The sequence below is a fragment of the Acinonyx jubatus genome, chromosome A2 (genome assembly GCF_027475565.1).
Source record: "Acinonyx jubatus isolate Ajub_Pintada_27869175 chromosome A2, VMU_Ajub_asm_v1.0, whole genome shotgun sequence".
NCBI classification, from domain to species: Eukaryota; Metazoa; Chordata; class Mammalia; order Carnivora; family Felidae; genus Acinonyx; species Acinonyx jubatus.
Window position 1 is genome coordinate 142,915,944 of NC_069383.1, and position 26,811 is coordinate 142,942,754.

General features: G+C 47.1%; 1 protein-coding gene across 7 annotated transcripts in view; it reads right to left on the bottom strand.

Annotated features, from left to right (window-relative positions):
- The window catches only part of CACNA2D3 (calcium voltage-gated channel auxiliary subunit alpha2delta 3), a 1,033,852-nt gene that overhangs the window by 192,270 nt on the left and 814,771 nt on the right, over positions 1 to 26,811 (bottom strand). For 5 of the 7 annotated variants that reach the window (XM_053220354.1, XM_053220357.1, XM_053220352.1 and 2 more), the window contains 3 exons: positions 26,200 to 26,271; positions 24,879 to 24,959; positions 15,439 to 15,513 (listed from right to left, as the gene is read on the bottom strand). The exons of 1 other annotated variant lie outside the window; for it this stretch is intronic. In XM_053220354.1, the coding sequence (XP_053076329.1) occupies positions 15,439 to 15,513; positions 24,879 to 24,959; positions 26,200 to 26,271 (228 nt within the window). The remainder of the gene's footprint in view (positions 1 to 15,438; positions 15,514 to 24,878; positions 24,960 to 26,199; positions 26,272 to 26,811) is intronic. One more of the 7 variants, XM_053220353.1, reaches the window with a different exon arrangement.

Sequence of the window (26,811 nt, forward strand, 5' to 3'; positions counted from 1 at the left end):
TCTATCTTTTCCTTGTCTTTTGAAATAGAGTCATGTCTCTCCATCCCTCTTGCCATCAACTTAGTTTCAACCACCATGATACCCACCCACCTTGATGAAGGTGAGTGTCTTCTAAGCCTTTCTGCATGGAATTTACCTCTCTAGTCCATGCTCCAGGGTCCAGATGCCAGACGGGAAGATTCTTCTGCAACCCAAATCACCACTTGGCCCAGAAACCTCATGGCTCCCCATGCCCTCTAGGATGATGCCCAATGTTTGGGAATGCCACAGTCCCCATCACTCTGTCTCTGTTTGCTGCTCTGACCTCTCTCTCTCTGTACTTCCTGCCTGTCTCTCTATGACTCCCCAGCTAGACTGAGCTGACTGCTAACTGTGTCATTATCATCCTTGCCTCCAGGCTCTGTATCAACCACTCTGTTTCCAACAGCCTTCACCCCAACTCAACATCCAGTGGCTCCTCAGGACTTGACAGAGACATCAGCTTATCTGGGAAGTCTAGTGCAGAGTTGGTTCAGGTCCTTCCTGTGTTCTCCTGAGCCTCCTGTGGTCTCTCTGTCCACACCCATCACATCTCCCCAACTAGGTCCCAAGATCTCCAGGAAAGAGGCTATTTCTCATTCAAGATTGAACCTGCAATGCCCAGGAGAGTGCCTGGCAGAAGAGATTCACCATGAATATTTGAATATTTGAATGAGTGAAGAGAGTCAATGAACAAATTAGGATGTGAATATAAGCGAATATACTTAATGAACACATGTAGAACCCACAGTACGTGTCTGGCCAGTTCTAGACCTTTTGTGAACATGAACTCATTTAATCCTCAAAACACTCTCAGATAGCAGGCACTATTTTTGTACTCATTTTGTGGCACAGGAAAACGGAGGCCAGGGAGGTTGAGCAACTTGTCCAAGGCCACACAGCTGGCAGATGAGGCTGAGGCTGACCCTTGCCTCAGAGACGGCTCTGCCCCACGGACAAACATGTACCTGAGGCTGCTGTCTGGTGCCTGCCTGAGATGTGTCCTGTGATGGCACAACAGAAGGACGATGATGGCAAGGTGACCTGGGATCACAATCAACCAGCTCCCTGCCATTCTACACGGAGCAGAGCTGAGCTTCAAACAAATTATTAACACTCAAAGGAATCTTTCCATTAAATATATATGAATGTACTGTTCATATTTGTATTTGAACCTGGATGCAATGGCCTCCATGGAAGGAGCATCCCAGCCGTATGACTCTCAAGCCTGCCCCAGTACTAGGGAGTCAGGTAAATGCTTGCACCTGCCCCACTTACTCCCAAACCGTCCTCCTGGAATGCAGATAGAAATTCAGAAACTCCAGGTGAGACTTTTGGTGAGAATCAAGCATTTGGCTCCTTGGGTTTTTGATTTGATTTGGAGTACTCAGTGTGTGTGTCTTCCCTCTAGATGATGTTCTAGACTTGACTCTGGCAAAGTACATCCGCAGGTCTGCCTAGGGTGAACTGTGTGCCTCTGTCTGTCAGTCAGACTTTGGTTTTCTAGTCACGGGGTCCAAATGGGAGAAGCCTCTGTGGCTACGGTAAGTGGAAATGACCAGTGTCTCCTTGACTTGTTCCTCAGGGGGTCTTTGCCCTTCTGAGAGGAGAGACAGGCACAGAAAGCCTCACATTTCGAACTTGAACCCAGAGCTTCCTGGATTGAGGCTGGCAAGCTAGCCACTCATTTGGGATTTCTGGCTCTGGCAAGCTGCGTGAGTACCCAATCTTGTGAAAGTCCCAGCTATGGGCTAAAGAAATTCCAACTATTGGGTGCCATTCTACTATGCCATCATCTACTGGGGGGCTCATTGGGGCAACAACAGGGGTAGATCCCATCCCAAGGAGAAAGGGGCAGTGAGGTTGAGAAGGGCCCTACCTGGCTTGGCCAAACTACTTTCTTGCCCAACTGTATTAGTGTTCCCCCTCACCCTGCAAACACCCACAAAGGATGTGGAAGTGGCACCCCGGAAGTGTGTTCAGAGATACAATGATGTGCGATGGTCAGTCCAGAGGTGGTGGGCATTATTAAATTATGGTGCCCCAAAGCCCATGGTGTCAACTGTTTTATTTGCATTCTTTGGGTCTTATCATTTAAGATCATGTAAAAATGACAGCTGCTTATAATTATTTGGAGGTTGGAGCTGCAATAATTAAAACCATCTGCCTTTATCTTACTGCTACCAAACTTAACCCCGAGAGGTTGGGTCTACTGAACTTCAAAGAGGGAAGTAAGAAATAAAAGAAAACTCCGCACATTACTAACAAATTTCTTGTGATTCATTTAAATGTATAACCAGTTATTCCAACAGCCTTCAAACCTTTAATTATCTTTTAAATATATATAATTTGGGACTGCTAATTAGATAGCAATTTAATGCTCTCATGGGGATTCAGATGCACTGTCTTTCTAAAATGTAAACTCCGGGAGGAATAATCATTGGCATTCAAATGATTGAATTCTTCAGTTATTCAAATGAGTGTGGGTATTTTCACTGTTGGAATCATTTGAATATTCTGCTGTCGGCCCAGCTGTAGGGTTTAAGGGACTCCTCGAAGAGCAGGGAATAAGGCTAGGCTTTCTCCCTGTCCAAGTCCAGCCCTCTGGAGAGAAAACCAGCCGGGCTCCTTGGGAAAAGCCTAACAACACTCAAACAGCTCAGTTAAGGCTCCTCTGAGATACAGATGGTTCTGTTTTCCTATTTTAAGGAGGAGCAAACTTTCCGGGAATTTACAGTTATGAAAGCTTTAATGCTTGCTTCGCAGGCGCTCTCCATGCTGGTCTGCCTGCTATTGTCTGGGCAGTTAACATTTTAATTAATAACTCCCTCCCGGCAACAGGCTGCTGCAGACGGAGGAGGTGAGGGCTTCACTCTGCCTTGAGCTTCCACTTCCTGTGTATTCCTACCCCCGTTGAGATGGTCCTTTAAATTATATAAAGATGTGCATCACATGCAGAAAAGCAATTGATCAATTGATGACACTGGGTAATGATAGAAGCCAGCTCTCCCATCTCAGACTCACAATATGGCTAGGGTTTGCATTCCTGAGCGGGGGGGGGGCTAGTAGCTAGCAGCTGAGGCTCATTTCCCCCACGAGGGGAAGGAGGTGCAGACAAATCTATAGGAATTTTTAAGAGATCATTATTCAACACATTGCATGTAATTACATTTTGATGAGCTTTTTATTGCTAATTCATCATCCAAGATGGGGCACTCTAGATATGAAATTAATCTAGTAAAACAAAGGTCAGAGTGTGTCCAGTGTAAAGAAAGGCTTTGTCCTCATCAAATCCTTTTGCCAAACAATAAAGCAGCTGAGAATGTTATCTCTAAACCAAATTCCTTTCGCCTACCCTTGATTAGTAATAGCACAAAGCCAAGGCTCTCTGGTACTTCTAAGCACAAACGTGGATTCTCCAAGTAAGCTGGTGTGATGTGAATTCATGTGCAGGAGCCTGAAATATAATGGAAAATGTGTCTGATGGCATCGTGTTAATGCAAAAGGCCATGGGGGCACACGCAAAACTGCATTCGAAGCTCTAGTCTACAGCAAATCAATTTTTCCCAAGAAATAGCAGTCCACTGGTATCCTGGCTTGAGTTCTCTCTGAAGCGGTCCCAGAGCCCTGGATTCAAGGGCAAGGTTTTTTACTTGGGAGGAGTTCTCAGGAAATACCTGTAGGGATGCGGCAAAGTGACCCAGAGACAGAGACGGGCAGGTAGCCCACACAAGGCACATCATGGAGCACATGAGCACTGTGGGCACCCAGAGCCGAATCCCACGGCCAGGCTCTGGGAGCTGCTGTTGAGGAGCCTTCTCGAGAGAGCCCACCTGTGAGGGGCGGGGGGAGGGGGGGTGCTCACCAGTCTCTGGTGGGGGGTATGCTAACTCCCTGGCACATCTGGCTTGCTGCCTCAGAGGAGTGCACCCCGAAAGCCAGAGGAAGTCTTCAGCCAGGTGCTGGCAGCAGGAAGCCAGGCTGGCATGTGTGGACATGGCAGTAACTGAGGGGACATGAGCAGAGTATTAAAGGCAAGTGCTTCACTGAGCTTCTTCCCAAGTAGGACCCTATCACTCCCCAGTGACCCAGTCACTCCTCCTTGTGCTTTGGAAGTCTGTCCTAAATCCACCCAAAGATTCCAGACTCCGACACACTCAACACGCCACACCTCAGCGTCTTTGCTGACACTCTTCCCTCAGCCTGAGAGAGCCTCCAACATCTCTGCACAGTGATTCTCTTTCCTCCCTCAGGGGCTCAGTGTAACAAGCCATTCCCAGGAAGGGCTCTCCCCGAGCATCCAACCAAGGGAGGTGCCTCTCCCTACTTTCTGTTTTCTCAGATCCTTGTTTCTTTCGGAGAGTTTATCCGAAATACATAGTACTTTATTTATTTGTTTACTTATGAACTTTAAAAAACGTCCATGAGATTGTAAACGGGTAACGAAGGGGAATTACCTCTGTCTCATTTTATCACTAGATCCCCAGCCTCTAATAGGGTGCGTCCAATGAATACAGGCCAGATGAGGGAGGAATGGGAGGGAGGGGGGAGAGAGGGAAAGGAGGTGGGGGAAGAAGAGAGGGCAGGGAGGGAGGGAGGAAAAGAAAAGAGAGAAGAAAGGAAGGAAGGGAAGGACCCAGAGAGAGAGGAAAGGAGGAGGGAGGAGGAGGGTGGGAAGAGCGGGGGAGGGCGGGAGGAAAGATTCACCACTCCAGCAGTGCAAGAATGAGCTTGCTATGCATCTGGTGTCTAAGGGCCCTTTGCTGCTCCCAGCTGTGCTGGACCGGATCACAGACTGTGACCTCGGGCTTATAGGCTGCAAACCGGCTCCCCGCAGCCTTTTCCAGCCACCCCTTCCCTTCCACAGCTAGACACCAAGTCCTTTTATAAATTCCACTTCTCGTCAGTATTTTCACCCTGGTGCCTAATAATATAGTGTGTCATCAGTTTCCTAGATGTGAGTCTTCTCTCCCCACTTATTTACCATAGCATCTCTTCTGTGAGGTACCTCACGGGGCCGTGCATATACAAGCATGAACAAAGCACAATGTGATCAGCATTCCGGTTGCTGGCCGTGCAGATGCAGCGAGGGGCAGATGTGTCCAGATATTTCTATAATGTAGTGCTGAGACCAAACTCAAAGGCCTATGCAAGAAGCCTGGTTGGACAGGGAGAGACCTCTTTGGGGAGGGTGGCGGGGGGCAGGGATGCACACTGTGGGTTCCCTGAGAGCTGAGGCCAGGCCACACCCAGCAGAGGCTCCCAGACTTGGGGATTTCACTGCTGTAGCAGCTAGGCTGCTGTTGCTGTAAGCAACAGATATCCATTCTTTTTCTTTTTTCTGATTTTTTTTTTTAACATTTATTTTTGAGAGAGAGAGAAAGACAGAGAGAGATTCGGGGGAGGGGCAGAGAGGGAGAGAGACACAGACTCTAAAGCAAGGCTCCAGGCTCTGAGCTGTCAGCACAGAGCCCAATGCGGGGCTCGAACTCACGGATCGTGAGATCATGACCTGAGCCAAAGTCAGAAGCTTCACCGAACTGAGGCACCCAGGAGCCCCACCAGATACCAATTCTTAATCACTTGGGTAAAAGGGAAATTTACCAGAAGGTATAGGGAAGCTCTTTGTTCCCACTGCATTGAGAGATAAATACATAAATGAATATGAATGAATGAATAAACAAGGAACTGACAGAGTCTCTTGTTCTTCTTTTTCCTTCTCCTTCCAACCTTCCTTCTTCCTTCTCTCTTCCTTCTTTGGCAGAGTAAAGACTTAAGACAAACAAACCTTCAGTCTACCCTTACCTTTGTATCAGTGGGGCCCCAGCAGGAAGCACATGGCATAGTCACGCTGACTAATTAAGGAAGGTTTAATAAAGAGGCTATTGTAACGGTGTGGGCAGGGTGTGGGAAACTAGAAGAAATGATGCAGTCCCCCGAAGCCAGCAGTAGCGGGGACCCTTCTCCCACTCTTCCTGAAGGGACAGAGGAAAGGGCACTGTTCACGTCCTGAGAGAGAAAGCCACAGAGACAGGGAGGCAAATGTGACTTTAGATTGGGTGCGGCCAGTCCCGGGGCCACAGGGCTGAATGTGCACTCTGACCCCACCCGCCTGTCTCTACCTCTAGTGGGTGCCCCCCAGGAGCCAAACCCCAGCCGCTGCCCAGCGCAAAAGAGCCCCCGCTGAGTTCAGTTCAGGGCAGTGTACGGGCCGGGGCCGGCCGGAGGGCAGAGGCAAAGGGGGAAAGCATCTGCAGGAGTGCCAGGAGGCTCTCCAGCCCAACTTGCATTCCGTGAGGGAACCTTATAACGCTGCTTCACGATTAATTTTACGAAACATGACCAGGCACATGTCATTGTCCATAGTCATCCTTCGGTTTTCCCCTGAAGACTGACCCAAATTTGCTGTCTGACCGACGGTCCTTGACCTAGGCATCAGTTATTCCCTTTGAGATGGGTACCACCGTCATGCGGGGCAGTATGAGGACTTAAGAAGGCAAAACACACGGAGGTGCTCGGCCCAGAGCCTGGGTCCTGACCCGCTAAGTAACAGCTGCATTGTTACCACCGGGTCCCTGTCTGCTCAACCCCATCTACGCCCTGAGTGTCCAAACACACACCCAGCACAGAACTTGGGGGCCCAGAGCCTGTTGAGTCCTTGAGGTCTGCACAGCAGAGGGCAGCTCCCAGCCCACAGAAATTCTGGCACCCCACGACCTGGGATAACCCCCAGGTTCTTTCCAGGTAGAAGCATCCCCCACTCGCGGCACTTCTTCCACTCAAGTGTCCAGACCAGGGCAGTTCAAACAGTGCCCTCAACAATTTCATCAAGAGGAAAGCCATGCAGGGCTCTGTTTTCTCTTTGGCCAAATGATGTATCTCGAAACGAACAGGCTTGCTACACGGGGGTCACACAGCCTTGTTCGTTTTTTCTCAGAGAGCAGACTCCTCTGAGCAGATACACTCACTAGGCAACCCTTAATTCTTTCTTTTAAACTAAACGGGATAGATTCAGACCAGGAAGCCGGAGTCCCTGGGCTGCGCTCTGAGAATGTGCCGCTGGCAGGGACGCCATCCACGAGGGGACCCGGCACAAGGCGGTGCCCGGGCGCCACCTACTGGGGAGTCTCCTTCAGTTCATCTGCTGCCTGAGCGGAGGGCGAGGAGGCTGAGAAGGAATTCCGGCACTTGGGAGAAAGGTTTGTTAGGCTAGGCCCCCACTTCAAACACCCTCACGGGCGACTGCATGGTTCTGAGACCAGAGAAGTCGTGTGTCTGGCCAGGCCTGAGGACAGCGGTCCTGGGGAGGGTGTGGGGTCCCGGGCTGAGTGGGGTAAAAATGTCCCCTCGGGTGGACTGTGGATACAGTCGATGTGCATGCCACCTCCTCTGGGAAGCCCTCCTGCATTTCAGGGCACCTTTCCTTGAGAAAAGCAGACACTCCCACTATGAGCTCATAGCTCTTCTTGGCTTTCTCACTGTCGGGGAACTCTTGCTTTGTGCAGTGAGCTTCTGTGGGCAGAGACACCCTTTTACCTATTTCTAGGCCCCTACTAGCTAGCACGGTGCTTGACTCTAGGAACATCTGATGAAAGCTTGCGGGCAAGCAGGAAGGCAGAAGGAAGGACAGAAAGAGCAGAGGGCCTGACCAATCACGTGTAATTCAATTTCTGTGCCTGATGCAGGAAGGACTCGAGAAATGTCTGATGGGTGAGTATGTGGTATCTGCACTTTTCATTGATCGTGGGAAACTGGTACCCACACATGTAATCACCAACATCATTCAAACACCATCAAAGTGACTCAACAAATAGTTACTGACCATCTTTTCCATGCAACAGAAAAATCCCAGGAACCCACAGGGACAGTAGGGGAAAAGCTGAACACATCAACCTTTCCCACAAGTGATTAGTGATCTAAAGAAACTATAGCAGGAGACACGATGGAAAGGTGATGAAGGAAGGGTGTGGTCCTCTGGTCCAGGAGCAGGGGTGACATCTAGATGAGGCCTGGAAGGTGAGAACAAGCCCGAACAGCCACGAGTGTATTTGGGATGAGATTCCAGGTAGAGAGAAGAGCGGGAACAAGAAGGGTTCAGAGCAGGAAGGAGCTTGGGGTGTTGGAGGAACGGACAAAAGGGCCAGAGTGTGGCCAGAACACAGGTGAGCACCGTGGGAAGCCACACAAGCTCAGGCAGCATGGGGAGGTGGAGTGAGATCTGGCAGGGTGCTGCGGTCACAGCCAGGAGTTAGGGTTTTACACTGCATGCCAATCTGAAGCCCTCCCATGACTGATGTCTCTGAAAGCAGCCCCTGACGTGCAGAGTGAATAATGCCACAGTAAGCAGGCAGTAGGGACGGGCAAAACCAGGTGCCCAGAGTGGAGCAGAAAGGGGACAGAAGCCCTCTGGGAGAGACAGAACGAACGGTGGCCTGACCAGGGGGTACAGACAGAGAGAAGGGGGAGGGCTTGGAGCACATTTTGGAGCCAGATCCGACAGCATGTGAGGGGGAGATGGCGTGGGGAGGCCACACCCACACCCGTTGAACTAAAAAGAACCCTGAGCATTTGCACTGAGTAGGTGTGGCTGGGCAGAAGAAATGAAGGAAAATGCACTGAGGTGTTCTGGTATAAGGATTATCCACAACAATTAAACCAGGAGATGTGTGGGATGGGAGTCAGCCCTTGCATAACCGAAGATCTACACAAAGATAGAGAGATCACATTTGAACTCTGCATGAACGTTTTTTGGAATGATACAGAATCTCTTCACATGGTCCACTGCTCGCGCTAGATCAGGTGGATCTGGACAGGGGTTCTAATATTACCCCCAACTTTTAAGCTCCTATTTAAACTGGTGTTTAATATGCACCGTCTCCTTAGCATTCCACATATATTTACATGTGCCTGTAGGAATGTCCCCTTGATTCTTTAGGAAAGGGCTGCAGTACAAGAATGTTTCTATTTATTAGCACATCCACATGTTGATCCACGGATTCAATGACCTTCTGCAAGGGCCCATCTATTTGTGCAATGGCAAAAGGACAAAGAAAAACGAACTGCCCAGGTGGCCACAAGAACAAAGCAGCAGGATCAACATCGAGAGTGGGACAGTCAAGGGGTGACCCAAGGGAAAGGCTGGTGAGATCAGACAGACCTCGGGCTGTGGACAGCCGGTGCCTAGGACAGCAGCACTGAATCCCAGAGAGCATGGAAAGCTTCAGTCATTGGTTCGGAAGATGACATGGCTATCTGCACAATTTGGGCTCCTTCAAGGTGACAGAACAACAGAAATGGTTGGGGCATCTGAGTATTCTGATTTAGAAAATCTGACAGCTCAGGCTCAGCCAATGCGGCTCGCGCCCACTGGCCTGTGCTTCACAGTTCGGTTTAGGAAGTCTGCGTGGCTTAGGAGTGAACTCACGTGGCTGCAACTGCCAGAGCGGCATGGCCAAAGTCAGGAGCCCATCTGCCCTGGCCACCAACCTCATGCTCCTGAGTTCTGAACAACTCCCTGCTTCCACTCTGCAGCTTGTGAGGGAAGGGCTGAGGCCACAGGGGAGGGGGCTAACTGGCCATCCACTGTGTGCACAGACCCCCAGGATGGAAGAGCCATAGGAGATGGTGGTGGTAGTGAGTTTGTTCCAACCCACCTGCAGGAAAGGGGAGGATCTACCATCCATTTTGTGTAGAAGGGACCAAAATGCCTGGTCATACTCCAGACCTGTGCTGTCCCATACGGTAGCTTCGAGTCACACGTGGCTCTGGAGCACCTGAAATGTGGCTCGTCTACATGAGATGCTCTGAGAGTGTACAATACACATCAGATTTCAAACACTAGCATGAAAAACAATGGAAAATAAAACCTTAATAATTTTTTATGGGTTATCTATGGAAACTATAAGATTTCAGATATATCGGGCTGACTAAAACATGTTCTTAAACTTACTTTCACCTGTTTCTCTTGTGCTTTTTTTAGATGTGGCCACTGGAAATTTTCAAATTCCATAAGAAGCTTCTGTTTGTGGCTTGCATTATATTTTTACTAGACAGTTCCAGTCTAGACAGATTCTAACTATAATCGTCCAAAGATGAACATGTTATTTATCCATGTGGCCTCCTGGTCACTGCCACCTTCCAACCGCTCCGTCTCCCATTTCCTAAAGATCCAACCAATGGAGAATTCAGCACATGTGACTTGATCTGGGCTAGGGCTCCTGGTTCTGGAACTTTCTAGTCACCTTACCACTTTATCATTGGGGCCTCAGCTTCCTGTCTGTCACATGGGGATATCTGCCTTCCCCACAGAGAACTGGAGCTCCTCAGCCTGGCACATACAGTTATCTGCAGTCTGACTCCAGGCTGCCTTCTCTATACACCTGCCCAGGATCGTCCCCACAGACACCCTCCCTGTGAGCCTCTGGGCCTTTCCACAGCACCTACTCCTCAGTTTCCTATCAAATTAATTAATGATTGAAAGCTTTAACACATATAGAACACTTACTAGAACAATAATAGACATCAACGAATGTTAGAAAAACCCACTAAAACCCAACAACAACGATAACAAACACACAAGAATGCACTTTTTCCTAGGAGTGTCTATAGTTACTCACCCACCCAGAGTATACAATCTTATCCATCCTTTTAGATTTTTGAGTTCCTGGAGGCGGGACATGTCTTTGTAACCACCCCAAGCAGCTTGCTCGGGCCTAGAACTTAGTGGATGCCTGCAAACACCGAAGGAACGGCTGAGGGTTTCTCTCCGTCATTCCCACCTCCCGTCCCACCCACCACAACACCTAGTGGCTGATGCGATTGGCAAATTTTCTTACAGAATAGAAACGCTCTAGCATCCTTCCCCTTCTCCTGGGCTCACAGACCCAGAGCAAACAGCTTTTGGCAGATGTCAACATGGTCTCCGTGGAAAGGAGTCCTAAATTTTGTGTGCCCCAGGCTTCTCTGTGGAGCCCTGCCTGTGCTGTGGCTGCTGGAAAGGAGCCTTATTTGTGTTCTTTTGGTGGTTTGACCAGGTCCACATTCCAGGCCTCCTTGGGGAAGGAAATCAACTCAGTTGACCCTTTCGTCTAAAATGTAGGGGCAGATGGATTGCTAAAATCTCAACAAAAATCAGGTCATGTCAAAGGCGGCACCTTCTCAATTTTATTCCCCTCAATGCCCTGTTGGGCAAGAGAAAAAGAGATATAGTCAGGGTTCCACATTTAAAAAAATCCACAAATATTTGGAAAATAAAGCACAAGAAAACTAAATCTAATGTTTATTTATTTTTGAAAGAGAGAGACGGAGAGAGACAGAGAGCAGGAGAGGGGCAGAGAGAGAGGGAGACACAGAATATGAAGCAGGCTCCAGGCTCTGAGCTGTTAGCACAGAGCCCAACAAGGGGCATAAACCCACAAACCATGAGATCATGACCTGCGCCGAAGTCAGATGCTCAACCGATTTGAGCCCACCCAGGTGCCCCAAAAAAACGAAATCTAACAGCAACTCTGCTTTGAAAATATTTTTAACCTGAATGTTAAAGAGTGGTAAAGATCCAGAAAAAAACTTCCAGATGTCTAAGAACTACTCAAACAGCATTCCCCAAGGTCTAACTTGAGTCCGTCTTGCTGTGGTGTTGGCCCACTCCCCACCCAGAGGGACCTGAAGACAGACACAGCAGCCCCCACTGCCACACGGGACCCAGCACACCTGGCAGCAGATAACGTCTGTTGCGTGAATGCCAGGCTATCAGAAATCACAAGGTGGTAGCAAGGTTAGAGTGGCTGAGAAACACTTGGAGAAAGACCAGGGAGAGCCCAGTTATCAACAGGAAAGTATTATTTTAGCAGTTTTGCCAATTAAACCAAAGCAAGTCTGCTGAGTGAAGGCTCCTATATCTGAGCTGTTTTTGGAGACGCTTCATGATTCACACCCAACTCACACAAGATTAAAGAAAATACTGGATAAAATCAAGCCGAGCATTAAGTTCAAGGGGAAGATTTTATTGGACAAATTAGAAAAATATTGGTATTGTGCTTCAGAGAAACCCACTTCTTTCCTCTGGCTACAGGGGCAGAAACAGCCCCCGTGGCAGATGGAGAGGGAATCGGAGTTATTTTAAGTGAGCTTGCGCCATCCTCCTGTGCTGGCCACAACCCCACGCTCACACCCACCGTGCTAATCTGGCAGCCTTGGCCAGAATCACGGAGAATGAATAAGGATTCGATTATGTGGCTGGGCTGGGGAGAGACGAGTCTGTTCCCTGCCCCAGCTAGCCAGGGTGGCTGCTGGCAGCTGGCTGTCCTTGGCCATGCGGGAGCAGTCTGAGCAGGGCAGATGTATGGCCTGGTGCAGATAGCAGGTTTCCAAGGCAAGCTCACAAGTTACGTTTTTCAGAAGGACCCAAAATAAGTGGCAACGAACAGTGGCTCTGTCCAGAGTCCCTACTTTGTGCTGAGTGGGCTGGTGCTTAGAGAGAAGGTGGGAGAAAGCTTTCTGCTTCCTTTGTTGGGGTAAACAAAACTGAGACGGACAGGTCACTTGTTCATGCCAGAGCCAGTGGCATCCCATCCATGCAGACGGATGCCCAGCTAGCTTAGCTCTCATTCTGCACTTACCACAGGTCCTGGTATTATTTTTACTGCTACTTTAAAAACAAACAACAACCACGAACTTTAGTCTCCTCACCTGGTAGGGCTCACAGAGAACCTCATAGTAAGATTGTTGTCTACCTGCCTTCCGGAGCTGGCCTTGAAAACAGAGTGTGTGTGTGTGTGTGTGTGTGTGTGTGTGTGTGTGTGCGCGTGTGCGCGCGCGCGCCATCCCTCGCCAATGTTTCTCATGACAGTCTGAAACAACTGAATAATCAAAAAGGGTCCTTTAGATCCTCCTAAGCAACCACCACCACCGCATTCTCCCAATCTTTCTAGGAGCTGAGCACAGATCGACAGAGCCCATATAATATAAATAGGATGTGGGTATAACCATCACTGTCCCTACCATGTCCCAGGGCCAGCTTTGTCACCCAAGGCTTTTGCATGCATTATCCCATTTACTCTGACAACAAAGCTGTGATACATACATTATGGTTATGGCAGGATTACAAGAGAAGATGAAGCTCAGAGAGGCTGTGTGACTTAGTCCAAAACACACAGCTAGGATGTAGCAGGACAAGAGTCAAGGGGAACCTGAGAGTTGCTAAATTTGAGTTCCTCCCACTTCACTGCCGTCTTTTGCCCAGGAAGAAAATGCAAAACTCGAGGCAGAGTCAACATCCACTAATCGATCACATTCAGATGGATGAGTTCAGATAATCCTCAACGGCTGGCATTACTCCAAACCTCTTCTAAGTATCCCAGGGCCTCAGGGTCAGAGATAGATAAATGGCTTGGCCATTCCTTATGTTCTCATCATGGATCAGTTGCAAAACCATTCATCTGGTTTGGATTTTCACAAGTGAGATGCTGGGGCATTTGCTTGGGCCATCCTGCTTATGGGAACTTGACCTTGGCTATCACTTCTGGTGAAACCATTCAATACAGTGTCTCAGCAGTGACAAGAACAGAAATGATTTGTATCTGTGAGCATTTGCACTGTCACGGGCTGATCAGTGCTGACTGGTTGCCCTGCGTTTCTAAGAGCGTTTTGGCTGCCTTCTCAGTGGCCACAGCTCTGGAAAGTGCATCAGATGTACTATTTGCAGGCAAACTGTTTGCTGCATGACCAGGGGATATAAAAGACCAGGAAGGCATTGTGAGTCAACTGTGCTTATGGGAGCTGCTCATTGCCATTGCTGCAGAGAGAGAGAAGTTACCTTGGTGACTTCTGACGTCTGGTTCCATTTCACCCCTTTTTAGAAAGCTGATAAATAGGAAGCCAATTCATTCACTGGCAGAGGATCCAGGTTTGATTGTTTTATTGACTCTGCCCCACTCCAATTGGAATAAATAAGCACGAGGAGCCCATACTCAACCACAAACACGTAACTCCTACCACCCCAACAGACAGCCCTGAGTGGCTTGGAAATGGGTAACGGGCAAAGCATTTTAGACTTAGCTATATTTTAAATATCCTTAAATTAGTAAGTTTCCCAATCAGACTTTTCAGTAATTCTGAGTTCCATTTGGAATTAGCTGACCAGTTAATCCTTTTCTGATAAAAAGTTTGTTGAAATCATATTTAATTACTGAACTTATTACCATAAATCCCATCTTAAAGCATGCATATGGGATCCACATGATATGGCCAGAACTCCATTAATACCAGGGAGATTAGAGCAAAGTTGGATGATGATGCCGTTCAAATATGAGCTCTTTCCAGACAATGATCCACGCGAGAAACAAACCGATCCCTGTGATGCTGCACTGACAAACATTTGCATGGCAGGCAGTGCCGCTTATCTGCTGAGCACAATGAAAGAAAAAAAGGACGTGTGCAGTGGCTGGGTGCGAGCAAATGCATGTGTATGTTGCTGGAGAAAACCACCTACACCTTCTTATCTTTCAAAAGCAGAGTTTACAATATTGCCTTTTATGATTTTACATCTTTTGTAAAATTAGCTAAACACACTCAAACCCAAAGGGTTGCCCTTTCATCACGTTGCATCTGGTCCAGGGACAACAAACACACTCTTTGCCACTGCCCCTCCAGAATCCACAGGGGCTACTGCCAATGGACTGGGGCCTCCCACCAGATGAGCCTGGCTGCCCTTCGGACTCCTCCTCAACACAATGCTCCAGGCAGCCTCTCCCCGGGGATTAGGGTGGACAACGACACCATGGGCTGTGCTGGATGAGGTCAGACCTCACTCACTTCAGAAAGCAAACGGTTCACACATCAGGTCACCAAACAATGCTACTGGATATGGCTTAGGCGGGGAATGGGAGAAAATCTCAACTGCTCCAATTAAACAAAAAAGGTATTGTTGAATACCTTCAACACAGGAGGCACTGAGCTTAGGCCATGTGATTTGGGGGCAAATCCCACCGTAATGAATTTCTAGGGATCCTGGGTCTAATTTGTTGTGTCCAATGTAACGTGCAGTAAGTGCATCTGGTTGGAGTGAGAGGGAACATTTGTTATATAAAGGGATCCATTATGATGGGGTTTGGGCTGTCCAGAGTTAAAACTTTTTCCATGTGTTGGCAGGTGTGAAATAAATAAATAAATGCATTTATTTATTTATTTATTTATTTATTTATTTATTTATAAAAGAATGATCATAAATATATTTATCCTACATTACTAATGTATTATGCGTCAAAAAAAACTAGTTATAACCTATTAAAACAACCTTTAGGAGACCGTGCTATAAATTGAACTTTTAAGGTAAACACCACTGCAAAGTGTCATCACTGCAGAACTGAAGAAAATCTTTTAAAATCATAAGAGGAGAAACACAGAAATAGGTACTTCTCTTACCAGTGGTCTGAGTTCTGGATGCGTCAGGATATATCCATTATTTGTGATCGCAAAGGCATAACCGTGAATCCCTAACTGTAAGAAGTGAGAAAGAAACCTTCATTAGCTGGCTCCCTGGTGAATTCACAAAGCATAAAGCAGCCCGGCATTTAGTAATTTACAGCTTAAACTTGGCATTCATAACCCTTATCAGCACAATATTTCATTAAAATGAATGCAAGGCGCTGATCCTTGACATTTGGTAGAAATGAAGACCTGTCACAGGATAAGCTCAGCAAATAGCACAATTTAAAATGTCATATCCTCATGTTGGCATCCAAAGGCCTTACTTTGATTTATTTAAAACAAAAATAACTCCTTTTTTTTTTTTTTTTTTGTACAGAAAGTAGCTGACGTTTCTGGTAGGACCCTCTGTCGAAGCAAACAGAGTTTTATCAGCCTGGGTGTCTTCCACCTCTTGATAAGGAAAGGAAAGAGGAGGCCCCATCTGATGCACATCTCGACTTGCTACAAGTCAACACCCATGGGGCCACCTCAAGCATGCCCCGAGGGAGTCCTCTTCCATAAATCTTCAGGGAGAAAGTGTCCCCACCAGCCTATCCAGGAGCCTGCCAACTCCTTTTACATCCTTTCGTCTTTAAGTTTCGAGGCTGCCAAGCTTTTCCATGCATGCTTCCATCGACACAAAGCCTGGGTAATTTTCTATGCAGAGCCTCACTTAATTTATGTTTTCTGACCAAATGGGACTATGAGAAATAGTTTGAGAGCAATGAAATGTTTTATTAGCTTTAAAAAGTATGTAATCAAATTTAACACTGCACTTATTTAAATAATAATCCCGGCTTTTTGACAATATTTCTATTACACAGTTGACTGAACCCATTGGCTACAATAAATTTACCTACAAATCATTCATGTATTAAAATGGCCCCTGGCATAAAACCCATACTGATCTCTCTCTCTGAAGAAAGAAAACGTAGCCCACTTTTGCCAGAGCAGTGAAAGGAGAGAGGAAAAAATATCCTCTATTTTTTTTTCCAACAAGTTATTTCATAGTTCTGAGCACTCATTGTTACCTTTCTTTCAAATTCTCTGCCGCTCACATTCTTGAATATGATACTATTAAACGATCCAGACAACACAGTTTACAAACCAGGAATGACCCTGTCTGCTTGTTAGCTTAACGTCAAGGTGATGTGGAATTAACTTCAGAGAATTTAACACCGACGATTAAAAGTTTCCCTTGCATTACATAAAGCAAATATGCACGTGGTAGTCAAGGGCAACAGACATTTTCTCCTGGAGTTACCTTGCACAGCAAGTCTTAATAAGATTCTACAAGACTTTAATGATAAAGTATATTTCATTATGCTGTGAAAGATAAACCAGAGATTTCCTACCCTTTGAGATGTATATTGTCCCTTTCATCTTGTCTCTTGGAAAAATGTCAGACACAGTCAACACTGCATTAATTACCATTATTATGTCTCAGTGTAATACAGACTGAAGGGGTCAAAAAGGACTCAGAGAGTTTGACTTTTTCCATTTAAAGGCAAAAGTGGTATTTGATGGGAAATTCAAATTCAAAATTCGACCAAACAAGTGGTATTTTATAGTCCACTAATACATTCAGTGCCTTCTAACGTACATTACTTTAGTTCTCGGTTTGCTTGTAAGAGGTGATACTCAGAAGAAGGTAGAACTCCTTGTATGTGCTCTCTTAACGCTCTTTACTTTTCTCGGATAGTATTAATCAAAATTACAATAATTATTTGTGAGGCTGATCGTAAGGAATCAAGACATCCGTCAAGCAAGACCTTTGATTATTTAACTCCTGCCTCCCTACCTGAATACAGGTTCCATGACGGCCAAGGTCAAACCATGTGGCCAAACTGGTGGTTGGGATGGAGGGATGAGGAGCAGGGAAAGGAGAAAGAGGAAAAGGAGAAACCAGGAAACAATGAAGGGAACCGACTGGAGCACAGATCACACAGAGCCGACCTTCTCACCCAGGGCCCTCCCCCATCAACCAGCTGCTCTCTCTGCCTCCTCCTCGCCCATGGGTGCCCACTTACCGGAATCTGCCTTTGCGGTGCCCATGCCTCCCACCGAGATGCCACCAGAACAGAACTCCCTTCTCTACCGTAGCCAGTGGCCTCCCGACTGCTGGCCATGCCCTAGAGAAAGCTCTCTTGAATCTTCCCAGTTGTAGGAACTGACCACACTCCCTCCCGACACTCTGTATTCCTCGCCCCATACACCCAGCTATCCTCCTTTTCATAGGATCCTCATCCTCTGTCCACCCTCAAGCACTCTTTTCGCCACAAGTTTCCAACCCCAGGGCCCCTTGTCTGCTTTAGCTCTCTCCCCACTGGCAGATCCAAGTGTCCAACTGTGTGTTGGGCATCTCTACCTGGACATCCCCCAAGTACCTCAGAGTCACCCAGCCCAACACGGTGTTCTTTTCTGCTCCTCTCTGTGGGGGCACCACCCATCCACCTGGACTCCTAAGTTAGAAACTGGAGCATCAGCCTTAGACTTCTTTATTTCTTTCATCCCCAACTTCTTGATCCAAGTAATCACTAATTTTTCTTGTAGAAATTACTCATATTCAGGGCTGCTTCCCTACCCCACCATCCATGTAGGTTTAATGTGACAGACTTCCACAATGGTCCTAACTGTTCTTCCTGCCTCAAACAGAGGCCCCAACAAAGCCATGCTCCAGACTGCTCAAAGTCAAAAGTAACGCCGACCCTGTAGCTCCCCTGTGTAAAACCCACTAAGGACCTCTTGGGGCCGGGCCCCTACCTAAGTACCCATCTTTACCTCCTTCTACTCATTGCCTCTTAGGGCGCATGGCACTGACAGTTTTCTCTTCCACCCACACCTTTGCTCGTACATGCCAGCTGTCCAGAGCACCTGTCCTTCCCATCTCCCCCAGCTAATGCTCACCCACGCTGTAAGCCCAGCATCAGGATCATGTCCTATAAGAAGTCTCTCCTGATTCTCCCCATTGTACCCTCCTTTCCATACCATGTTTCCATAAACCCTGAGAATCTCCCCATTACTCCCTTCATCCTAATGCATGAATATGGGACACCAGCCTTTTTTGCCTCTCAGCCCCTAGCTGGTTCTTTCTCTCCTCTGCCTTGTTCTAAAGGCAGTCCCCCGACCCCCATTATGATGGGCCCTTTGTGGGGATGGACCATCTCACTCATCCTGGACTTCTACAGCCCCTAGCATAACATCTGGCACATGGCAGGTGCTCGAGTTGAGGTTCACATGTATTTAAGACATTTAGCGCTTTACCGAAACGTCTAGTTCATCTTTAAAGTTTGAACTAAAGTAGATAATAAAAATGAGCTGAAAAGGGGAAGCTGATGTGCCATGGCAGGTGCAGTTCAGTCCTTTGCAAGGCTGTACCTGAGAAAGTCTTCCTGACATTCAGAAACTATCTGGTGAAAATCCTTCTCAGGTGGGTGGCATGTGGCTATAACCTAATGGAGATGTAAGAAAAGAAATCCTAGGTAAGCCTCAAAACACATTCTGTGGATAAACTTCTCAGAAAACCAAAAGCTTATAGTTAAGACAATGTCCAAGCTTTGTTGCTGGCCACGCATCAGTATCCCGATGAAATCTCTAGTTTTTGTCTCCTCTGAAATAGAACTAGTCTTCCTGTCCGTTCTCATGTGCAGTCCCAGAGAGTAGTAGGAACGAATCAGACACAAGGCCTTCCAGTACGTGGGGCTGCCAAAGGGCCCTCGTCCTGAAACATGCTCTCCTGGAGGCCAGGAGCCTCGTGGGTCAGCACCCCAGGGAGCGAGGTGCTTCCCTTCCAAGTGCACAGACTTTGGGCTAATGAAGTGAACCCAATTATAAAATGGCTCATTATGTTAACAGAGGCTGTGGTGTCTGGAAGTTATTGCTGGGGTGTCTGGAATTCTTAATAAAAATTACAGGAAGTCTGATTGCTTGTGGGAAAATCTATGAAGCTAAGGGAAAAGAAAGAATTCTATCTTCTGGGAAAACCCCAAGAGCCAAGAGCTGACTCATCTTTACAAGGTGTTAATCAGGAGGAAAAGGTGTGAGCCACACTCTGCTCCCTGGAGCTCTCCTCTCTTGGATGAGAGAAGCTGTTCGGCTGTGGCTGTCCCTGGCTGACGTACCTCCTTTTCCCAAGGCTCTTTGTGGGAACCAGAGAAGGGACAACCTATGTTAAGGCATGTCGTACCTGTGTCTCCCGTTCCCAGGGGTCAGGCTGGGAAATAGGAGTGAAATAGAAGTACCTGTATTTCAGGCCCTGTGGTTAATGTTCTGTAGCTGATCTTCCTCTAATCTATTGTTCTATTTCATTTCATTTATCTTTAATTAGCTGAGTTATGTTGAGAAAGTTATTGTAAGTATCCTCAACTAACAATGGGGCCAAGTGGTTCCCACTTCAGGGAACGATAGTAAGGATTCAATGGGAATAGTGCATATAAAGCCCTTTTACCATACCAAACACACAGTGAAAGGCTCAATGAATGTTTTATTGTCTTATTTTATTCCAACTATTATATTATTTTTAGTATTTTAACTATCATTTCAACTACTGCTATTATTACTGCCCTTTATTGTTCCTAATGGTTTTAGGGCAATGTGGCTAAAATCACGGCTTGCTAGCTGTGAGACTTGGCAAGCTACTTAAGCTTTATGTGCCTCAGTTTCTTTAGCTATAAAAGGGGGGGTAATGGCAAGGTCTACCTATTAGAAGGGAGATGATGCTATAAAGAGCTCAGCACATTGCCTGGTAGAGGAAACTGTGAGGAGAAATTGAGGCACGGGGTCATCATTATTACCTATTATGTTCATACTGTCTTGATTGTTGGGCATCTATCAAGCAGTGGCCCTGTACTTGAGTTTCTACATCTTCTCATATGACATAAGAGATGTCAGGGGGCACCTGGGTGGTTTAGTCAGTTAAGCATCTGACTTCGGCTCAGGTCACGATCTCGCGGTTTTGTGAGTTTGAGCGCTGTGTCAGGCTCTGCACTGGCAGCATGAAGCCTGCTTGGGATCCTCTCTCTGTCCCTTTCTCTGCCCCTCTCCCACTCGTGCTTTTTCTGTCTGTCTCAAAGTAAATACATAAACCTTAAAAAATAAAAAAAAAGAGGTGTAAGAAATGTTTGCAAACATTCTGTAAAGGTGGGATGCCCTTCCTTAAACACTGAGCCATAAATTCTGGGCATCTGGGTTTTGGGGTTTCAATAAAAGTAAGGTCCACTATCTTTCAGCGCCTCAAATCCCTCCCTCATTCCTGTGGCTTTCTGTCTCTGGGGGAGCTACACAGTTTTCAACACTTGATTATGTGGGTTTTGATCAACCAGCCGTCCTATCATGCCTCTGGAAACCTAACTCCAACCATAAAAACTTTGGTGGTGGATGAAGCTGGTCATCAGTGGCCCAGGGTGGCAGGAGGACAAAGGGCCTTTGTCATCTCAGTAAAGCCAAGCAGGAGTGTTCTTTTGCTAAGGAGGCCCCCTTTTGTGAGCCTGAACACCTGATTTTATCTCAGAGTTCATTTCCTCTTGTTATGAAGGTGACTTTCTAATTTTATGAGCTAAATGGCATCAGCATATGGGAACAGACATGACTTCCTTGTTCAAAGAAGTTTCCTCTTCTAGGAATGGAGCAGGTGCCAAGGACAAGACAGAAAGTGCTGGAAAGAGTCAGACCCTCCAGTCTGGGGGAGCACGGGACATGGGCTTATGCATGGTGGCCATGGTGCTGGTGTCCATGCTGAGAGGAACCCAGAAGGCAGGAGTGAGGCAGGGGCATCCATCGTCCCAGACTGAACAATACCCATGGTCCTCACTCCTCAGCTGCCTGTCATCTTCCCATGCACGACTTTGCTTTCTTAAAAACAAAACAAAACCCAGAGTGTGGGTTATTTATTTTATGTGGCATGTAGAGCTGGTATGGAACTTACTAGGCCAGGATCACTAGTGAGAGCCAGCCCTTTCAAAATTTCTTCCATCATTCCAATTTATCAAAGAGAGTTGCCACTTAGTATATCTTTAACACTTGCCTTTCATACTATCTTAAAAGAGAAAGAACAGATCTCAAGTTCAGAACCCTATATTATCAAGCAATCATTTAATACTATTTTTTAATTAAAAAAATTTTTGTAACATTTATTCATTTTTGAGGGACAGAGAGAGACAGAGCACAGGCAGAGGAGGGGTAGAGAGAGGAGACACAGAATCCGAAGGAGGTTCCAGGCTCTGAGCTGTCAGCACAGAGCCCAATGTGGGGCTCGAGCCCAAGAACCATGAGATCATGACCTGAGCCAAAGTCAGACACTCAACCGATTGAGCCACCCAGGCGCCCCTATTTTCTTTTTCTTACAATTCTTTAATATTGGCCAATGACACTTTGTTCTTTGCAAATGGTATTTCCCTTTACAATTTACTTAAGTGAGGAAAGTTTTGAGTTGATGTACAAATGGACTGTTCTGTAAATAATGGTGTAGATGGTATATGAACAAGGCAACAAATCACGAAGTATTACATGAATGGCTTAGATCTGCCCGAAGCGCATGGGTCTAGGAGTGACACAGACCTGGTTCAAATCACATTCACCACTTCCTGCTCAGGTGGCCCGAGCTCTGTGAACAGAAGCCCTATGAACCCGAGTTTCCTTATGAGAAGAATGGATACAACAGCACTGCACTCATCTGAGGGGCATTTGGTGTGGGTAATGCACTTTGGACAGTGCTGAGTACTTGGCAAATGTTATCTACTAATATTATACCATGAGACTCCCTGCCTGGTACCACAAATGGTGTTTTAAACAGCCATTTTATGCATATCTCACTTTGCATCCAACCCTCTGAGGGATGACATGATCATTTTGGCTGCAGTCATCTGCTCAGCTGATTTTCTGGGACAAGAGTTTACTGCGATGCCTGGTGACTGGCTGAGCCATTGGCTTGCTCTTATCCTGACCCTCTGTCAAAAGGTAAGGCTGTCCTTGTTGTCAACTGCCTACAGCACATGACCTCGTATCATAAACTTTTCCTCAGGTCTTTTAAAATTCTTAGAAAACCCCACTGTTAAAAGTGGCAGAGGATCCCAGAGTATGCTCAGCTCGTCATTCAGTTAAACCATCGTTTTGTTGGCATTCCATTTTAGCAAAGGTCCAATGGATGTGAAGCCCATAGTTGCCTGAACCTGGCATGGGAAAGATATGAACAGCACTATGCTGGCAGCATCCCACATGAAACAGGGCCAGGAGGCCAGGAGTCATTCCCATCACCTTGACCACTGTGTTACCATTGTTCCTAGTTAACAATAATCGTCAATGCTTCACGCAAGTCTATGAACAGGTTGTATTGTTAACACTGGACAGAAGAACTAAGGATTTGAGAGACATGTCCACCCAGAACTCCTCAGGGATGGTGCTGGGACCCCAGTGTATCTGTCTCCAGAGCACTAACCACTGCCTTCCTCCTACTGAGGTCCAAGAAGATCTCTGGGCCCCTCACAAGTGTGGCTAGGCTAGGAATGGACCCTAGTGAGAAGCTCAGCATGTCAGAAGAAGGTGGTAAGGAAGGGGGACTGTTAGCCAGTTAGCAATCTCAGACTCCTGGCCCAAAGGAGCTTGCCTCCCCCATACTGGGGCAAAGGGAGCTCTTGCAAATCTACGAGTGGGCCAAAGTAGAGACAGGCAAGCCAGTCTGCTTGGTGCTGGGGAAGAGGGGACGGGTGTGGTTTCCATCCTCGTGCAGTTAGGGGAACCGTGTCGGTCCAAGGGACGCCTCTCAGGACTGGGAGTGGGGCCGTTCTGTCCCCTCCTGCACTCCCACGCCTGTGCACACACTGAGATAGCTCTTGGGCAGTTCCAAACGCATGGCTGTGGTGGGGCTTGAGGGGACTTTCGTCTCAGCACCTTTACATTTGCTTCTCTATAGAACTGCCGCCAGAGAACAAGTGAGAATTTTCTATATGGGGTTCAAGGACTGTCTGGGCCATCTTTTTCAAAGGTCATGTCAGTCCCTGGCTCACTTGTGTATCAGAAAAATATAATGATCACATCTCAACTTATGACTTCACACGTGACTGTTCAGGCTGGGGTCAGAGGAACTCATTAAGAAAATCAGCAAGTCCACTTAATGAAAAAGTACCCGTGTTGCTCAGTACCCATGCAGGAGGTTTAAGGACAGGGCAATGCCACTTGATAGTGGCAAGCAAAGGCTGAATTAGGAAAACACTGTTGTACAGGAAGTGGGGTGTGGAGCCTGGCTGTATTGGAAACCAGGCCCTTGGTAGGTCTATTGCTCTGATTTCACTAACGTGCTGATTTAACCACAGCAATATACCTGGAGCAGCCAGGGAACATAAGCAACAGTTGGTGTCATCCTCAGGGACCCCGAGATGGCTACTGCCACTAGTCACCTTCTTGGTGACTGCCCGCCCTCTGTAATCAGCCCAGGTGGCAGTGCCGTCCACCAGCTATGGGTGGGTGCTTGTGCCGTGCTGGCCTGCCCCAGACAGAGCAGACTCTGGTTTGCAGATGGCTGGGAGGTCACTCTGGATGGAGCTGGGAGGCCTGTCATGGAGACAGGGGTAGGTCTAGCTGAGGGTGGCACTGTGACGGCCCATGAGAGGCCCTCTGTTCCCAAATGTAGAAGCACTAAGTAAACTGAAGAAATAGTGCCTGTAATAGAGTGCTGGGAAGTGCAGTGTGGGCCGGACAAAGGGGCAAGCATGGCCCACACCCTCATCCCAATGCAGGGCTGGCCTCTCATGTGGAGTGGAGTTCTGGCATTTCCACCCCAATCCTGAGTCCCTTCCATCTGAGCTCCTTCTCCACTGCCCATGCCTTACAATGCTCTTATGCTGGTCTGCACTCCCAAAGCAGTGGCTCACCAAGGTTTGCTGTGTCCTCTTTGCTCCAAAATTACCTACTCCACTCCCTTAGTTACCCCCAGAGTCAAGAAAAAGAAACTTATAATTTTCTTAGTGCCATGGATTTTAAGTTAGCATTAAGAGCATTAATTTGCATGTACACCATCGCCTTCCAGGATAGAGGGTATGCGTACGCAAAAGCATCAGAGACCATTTTCCTTCGTGCCCCATTGGGTTCCTGCTAAGAAGTAACATATTTTAGAGGGGTCTCAGATTAGGGTGAGTTAGAACTGGTTTAGAGGACCATCAGAGGTGTAGGACCCGTGTAGACCCATATAAACATATAGACTTCCATGGATCCACACAAACCTGGGTAGCATGTGTAGACCTAATCCGATATGCGTGAACGGTTACTGTTCTTACAAAAAAAAAAAAAAGCCTACCAGAAAGAGAGTAGAGGGGCCTCTTATTTCATGTTTCATTACCACTATGGCAGGTTGTGAAATTATCTTGGACACTTGGCCCTTGACTATGAATTAGGTGATGCATTACCTTGTATTTGGGGATGGTCTTCAGAAGCTCTTTCACTGGGACATCTGTGCCAACCACACCCAGAAGAATGCCCTTTGATCTCTGTTGGAAAGCAAACATTAAGCAATAACAACAATAGTAAGTTACTTTGGTAGAAGGAATAGAACCTAGTGAGAAGCCACACACCATAGATCACTGTCTAGTACCTTCTGTAAGCTTCTAGAAATCAAGGATTAACCCAGATCTCTACAAGGCCCCTCTTCTACCCCCCCCCCTCCATATTGCTAGACAAGAAATGGTAGCTTCTCAGGCCAAACACTCATTACCATACTTCTCAATACACGCCTATACCAGGATGCCCTAATAGCCATCTCTTCTCGCTCCTGAAAATTCAAAATTAATGTGAAGTAGCACAAAAGTTTCAGCAACTAAGGACTGTGACCATTAACCAGTTTATTTTAGGGGAGCTTTCTACAGGAAAGACTTAGCATGTTAACCACTTTCTCAATTTACACTGCCATCTGGTGCCCAGAGGAAAGAGATAATAACCCTCACATTTGTAGCTGTGTATTGGCACCAAGGACCAAGGTGAAGGAACAGGCCCCCAGGACGGGTCCTCGTTTCCAAAGTCAGTGTGATGCATTGAAACTGTCCAGGTCAGAAAGACCTTCTGGAAGAAGAGACACATTGGTACTGTCTATTCTTTCCCCCCAGTTCAAGTCCACCTGGAACCTCAGAATTTGACCCTTTCTAGAAATAGGGTGTCATTGCTCTGAGGTTAAATCATCCTGGATTTAGGATGAGCCCTGTATCCAGTGACTGGTGTCCTTATAAGAGGACGGAGAGACCCACGAGAGGAGATCACATGGAGATGTAGGCAGAGCTTCCACAAACAAAGGAATATCCAGGCGCTGGAAGGATCTTCCTTTAGAGCCTTCCAAGGAAACGCTGCCCTAGCGACGCCTTGATTTGGGGCTTCTAGAATCCAGAATGATGAGAATGAATTTCTATTGTTATAAGCCACCCGTTTGTGGCCCTCTGTTACCACAGCCCAAGGAAACCAACACAAGGCTGGTCACTATAAATCGGGGAGGGGTCATTCGATTCTCTCCGGGTTTTTCCTTCCTCTGGTCATTGTTCACTTAACTTCAGGAAAAGTGTTGCATCCCGTAACATGACACCTGCCAGAATTCCTCTCATCTATTCTTGATTAAAAGTGAGGACAAATGATATATCCCCTATCCTTAACACAAATAAAGAAAGGTCACCAGGGCTTGAGTCAGAGGGTATCTGAGATAGCAACCCTCTTAGCATCAAGCAGGAGCACAGCCGCTGTACTCACGGTTTCGTTCTGCTTACTAAACACAGGCATGGCGACCGTGGTCATCAGGACGAGGCCCTGATCATCGGCAAGCTAGGTGGAGAGAAAAGCCAGTTACCTGGGAATGATCTGGAAACCACAGATGGCTGGAGGCCATGGCCCTCGACCGTCTCATCCTTTCCTGACCAGGGGCCACTGGGAATGGACCAGTGCCCACTCAAGCCAGTAGCCTAGAAGAGAATGTAACATCTCTCTACTCTGACTCAGAGATAAGGATCCCAGTCCATGGCTGCAGAAACAAAGTCAGTCGCCATCGATCAGTCCAGATATCTATTACCGTATTCAGCCATTTGGGTTCAAATAAAGCCTTGTTTGGATCATAGTGATTCATTTCATTTTATTATCACAGATTGATTTTATTCTTTTATACTGCAGACGTTTATGTGCAATATGTGCAATATGAATGCTTCTCCTTAATCTGAAAATTGAGGATCAGAAAACACGAGCATAAGGGTTTTATGAGTTGCCCCTGCTGGAAACAATGAAATCTGGAATCATTTATTCCCCCCAAGGTAGCCAAGTCAAGGCCTTTTGGTAGCTCTACACATCTCTGTGTGCCAGTCCCAGACAGAA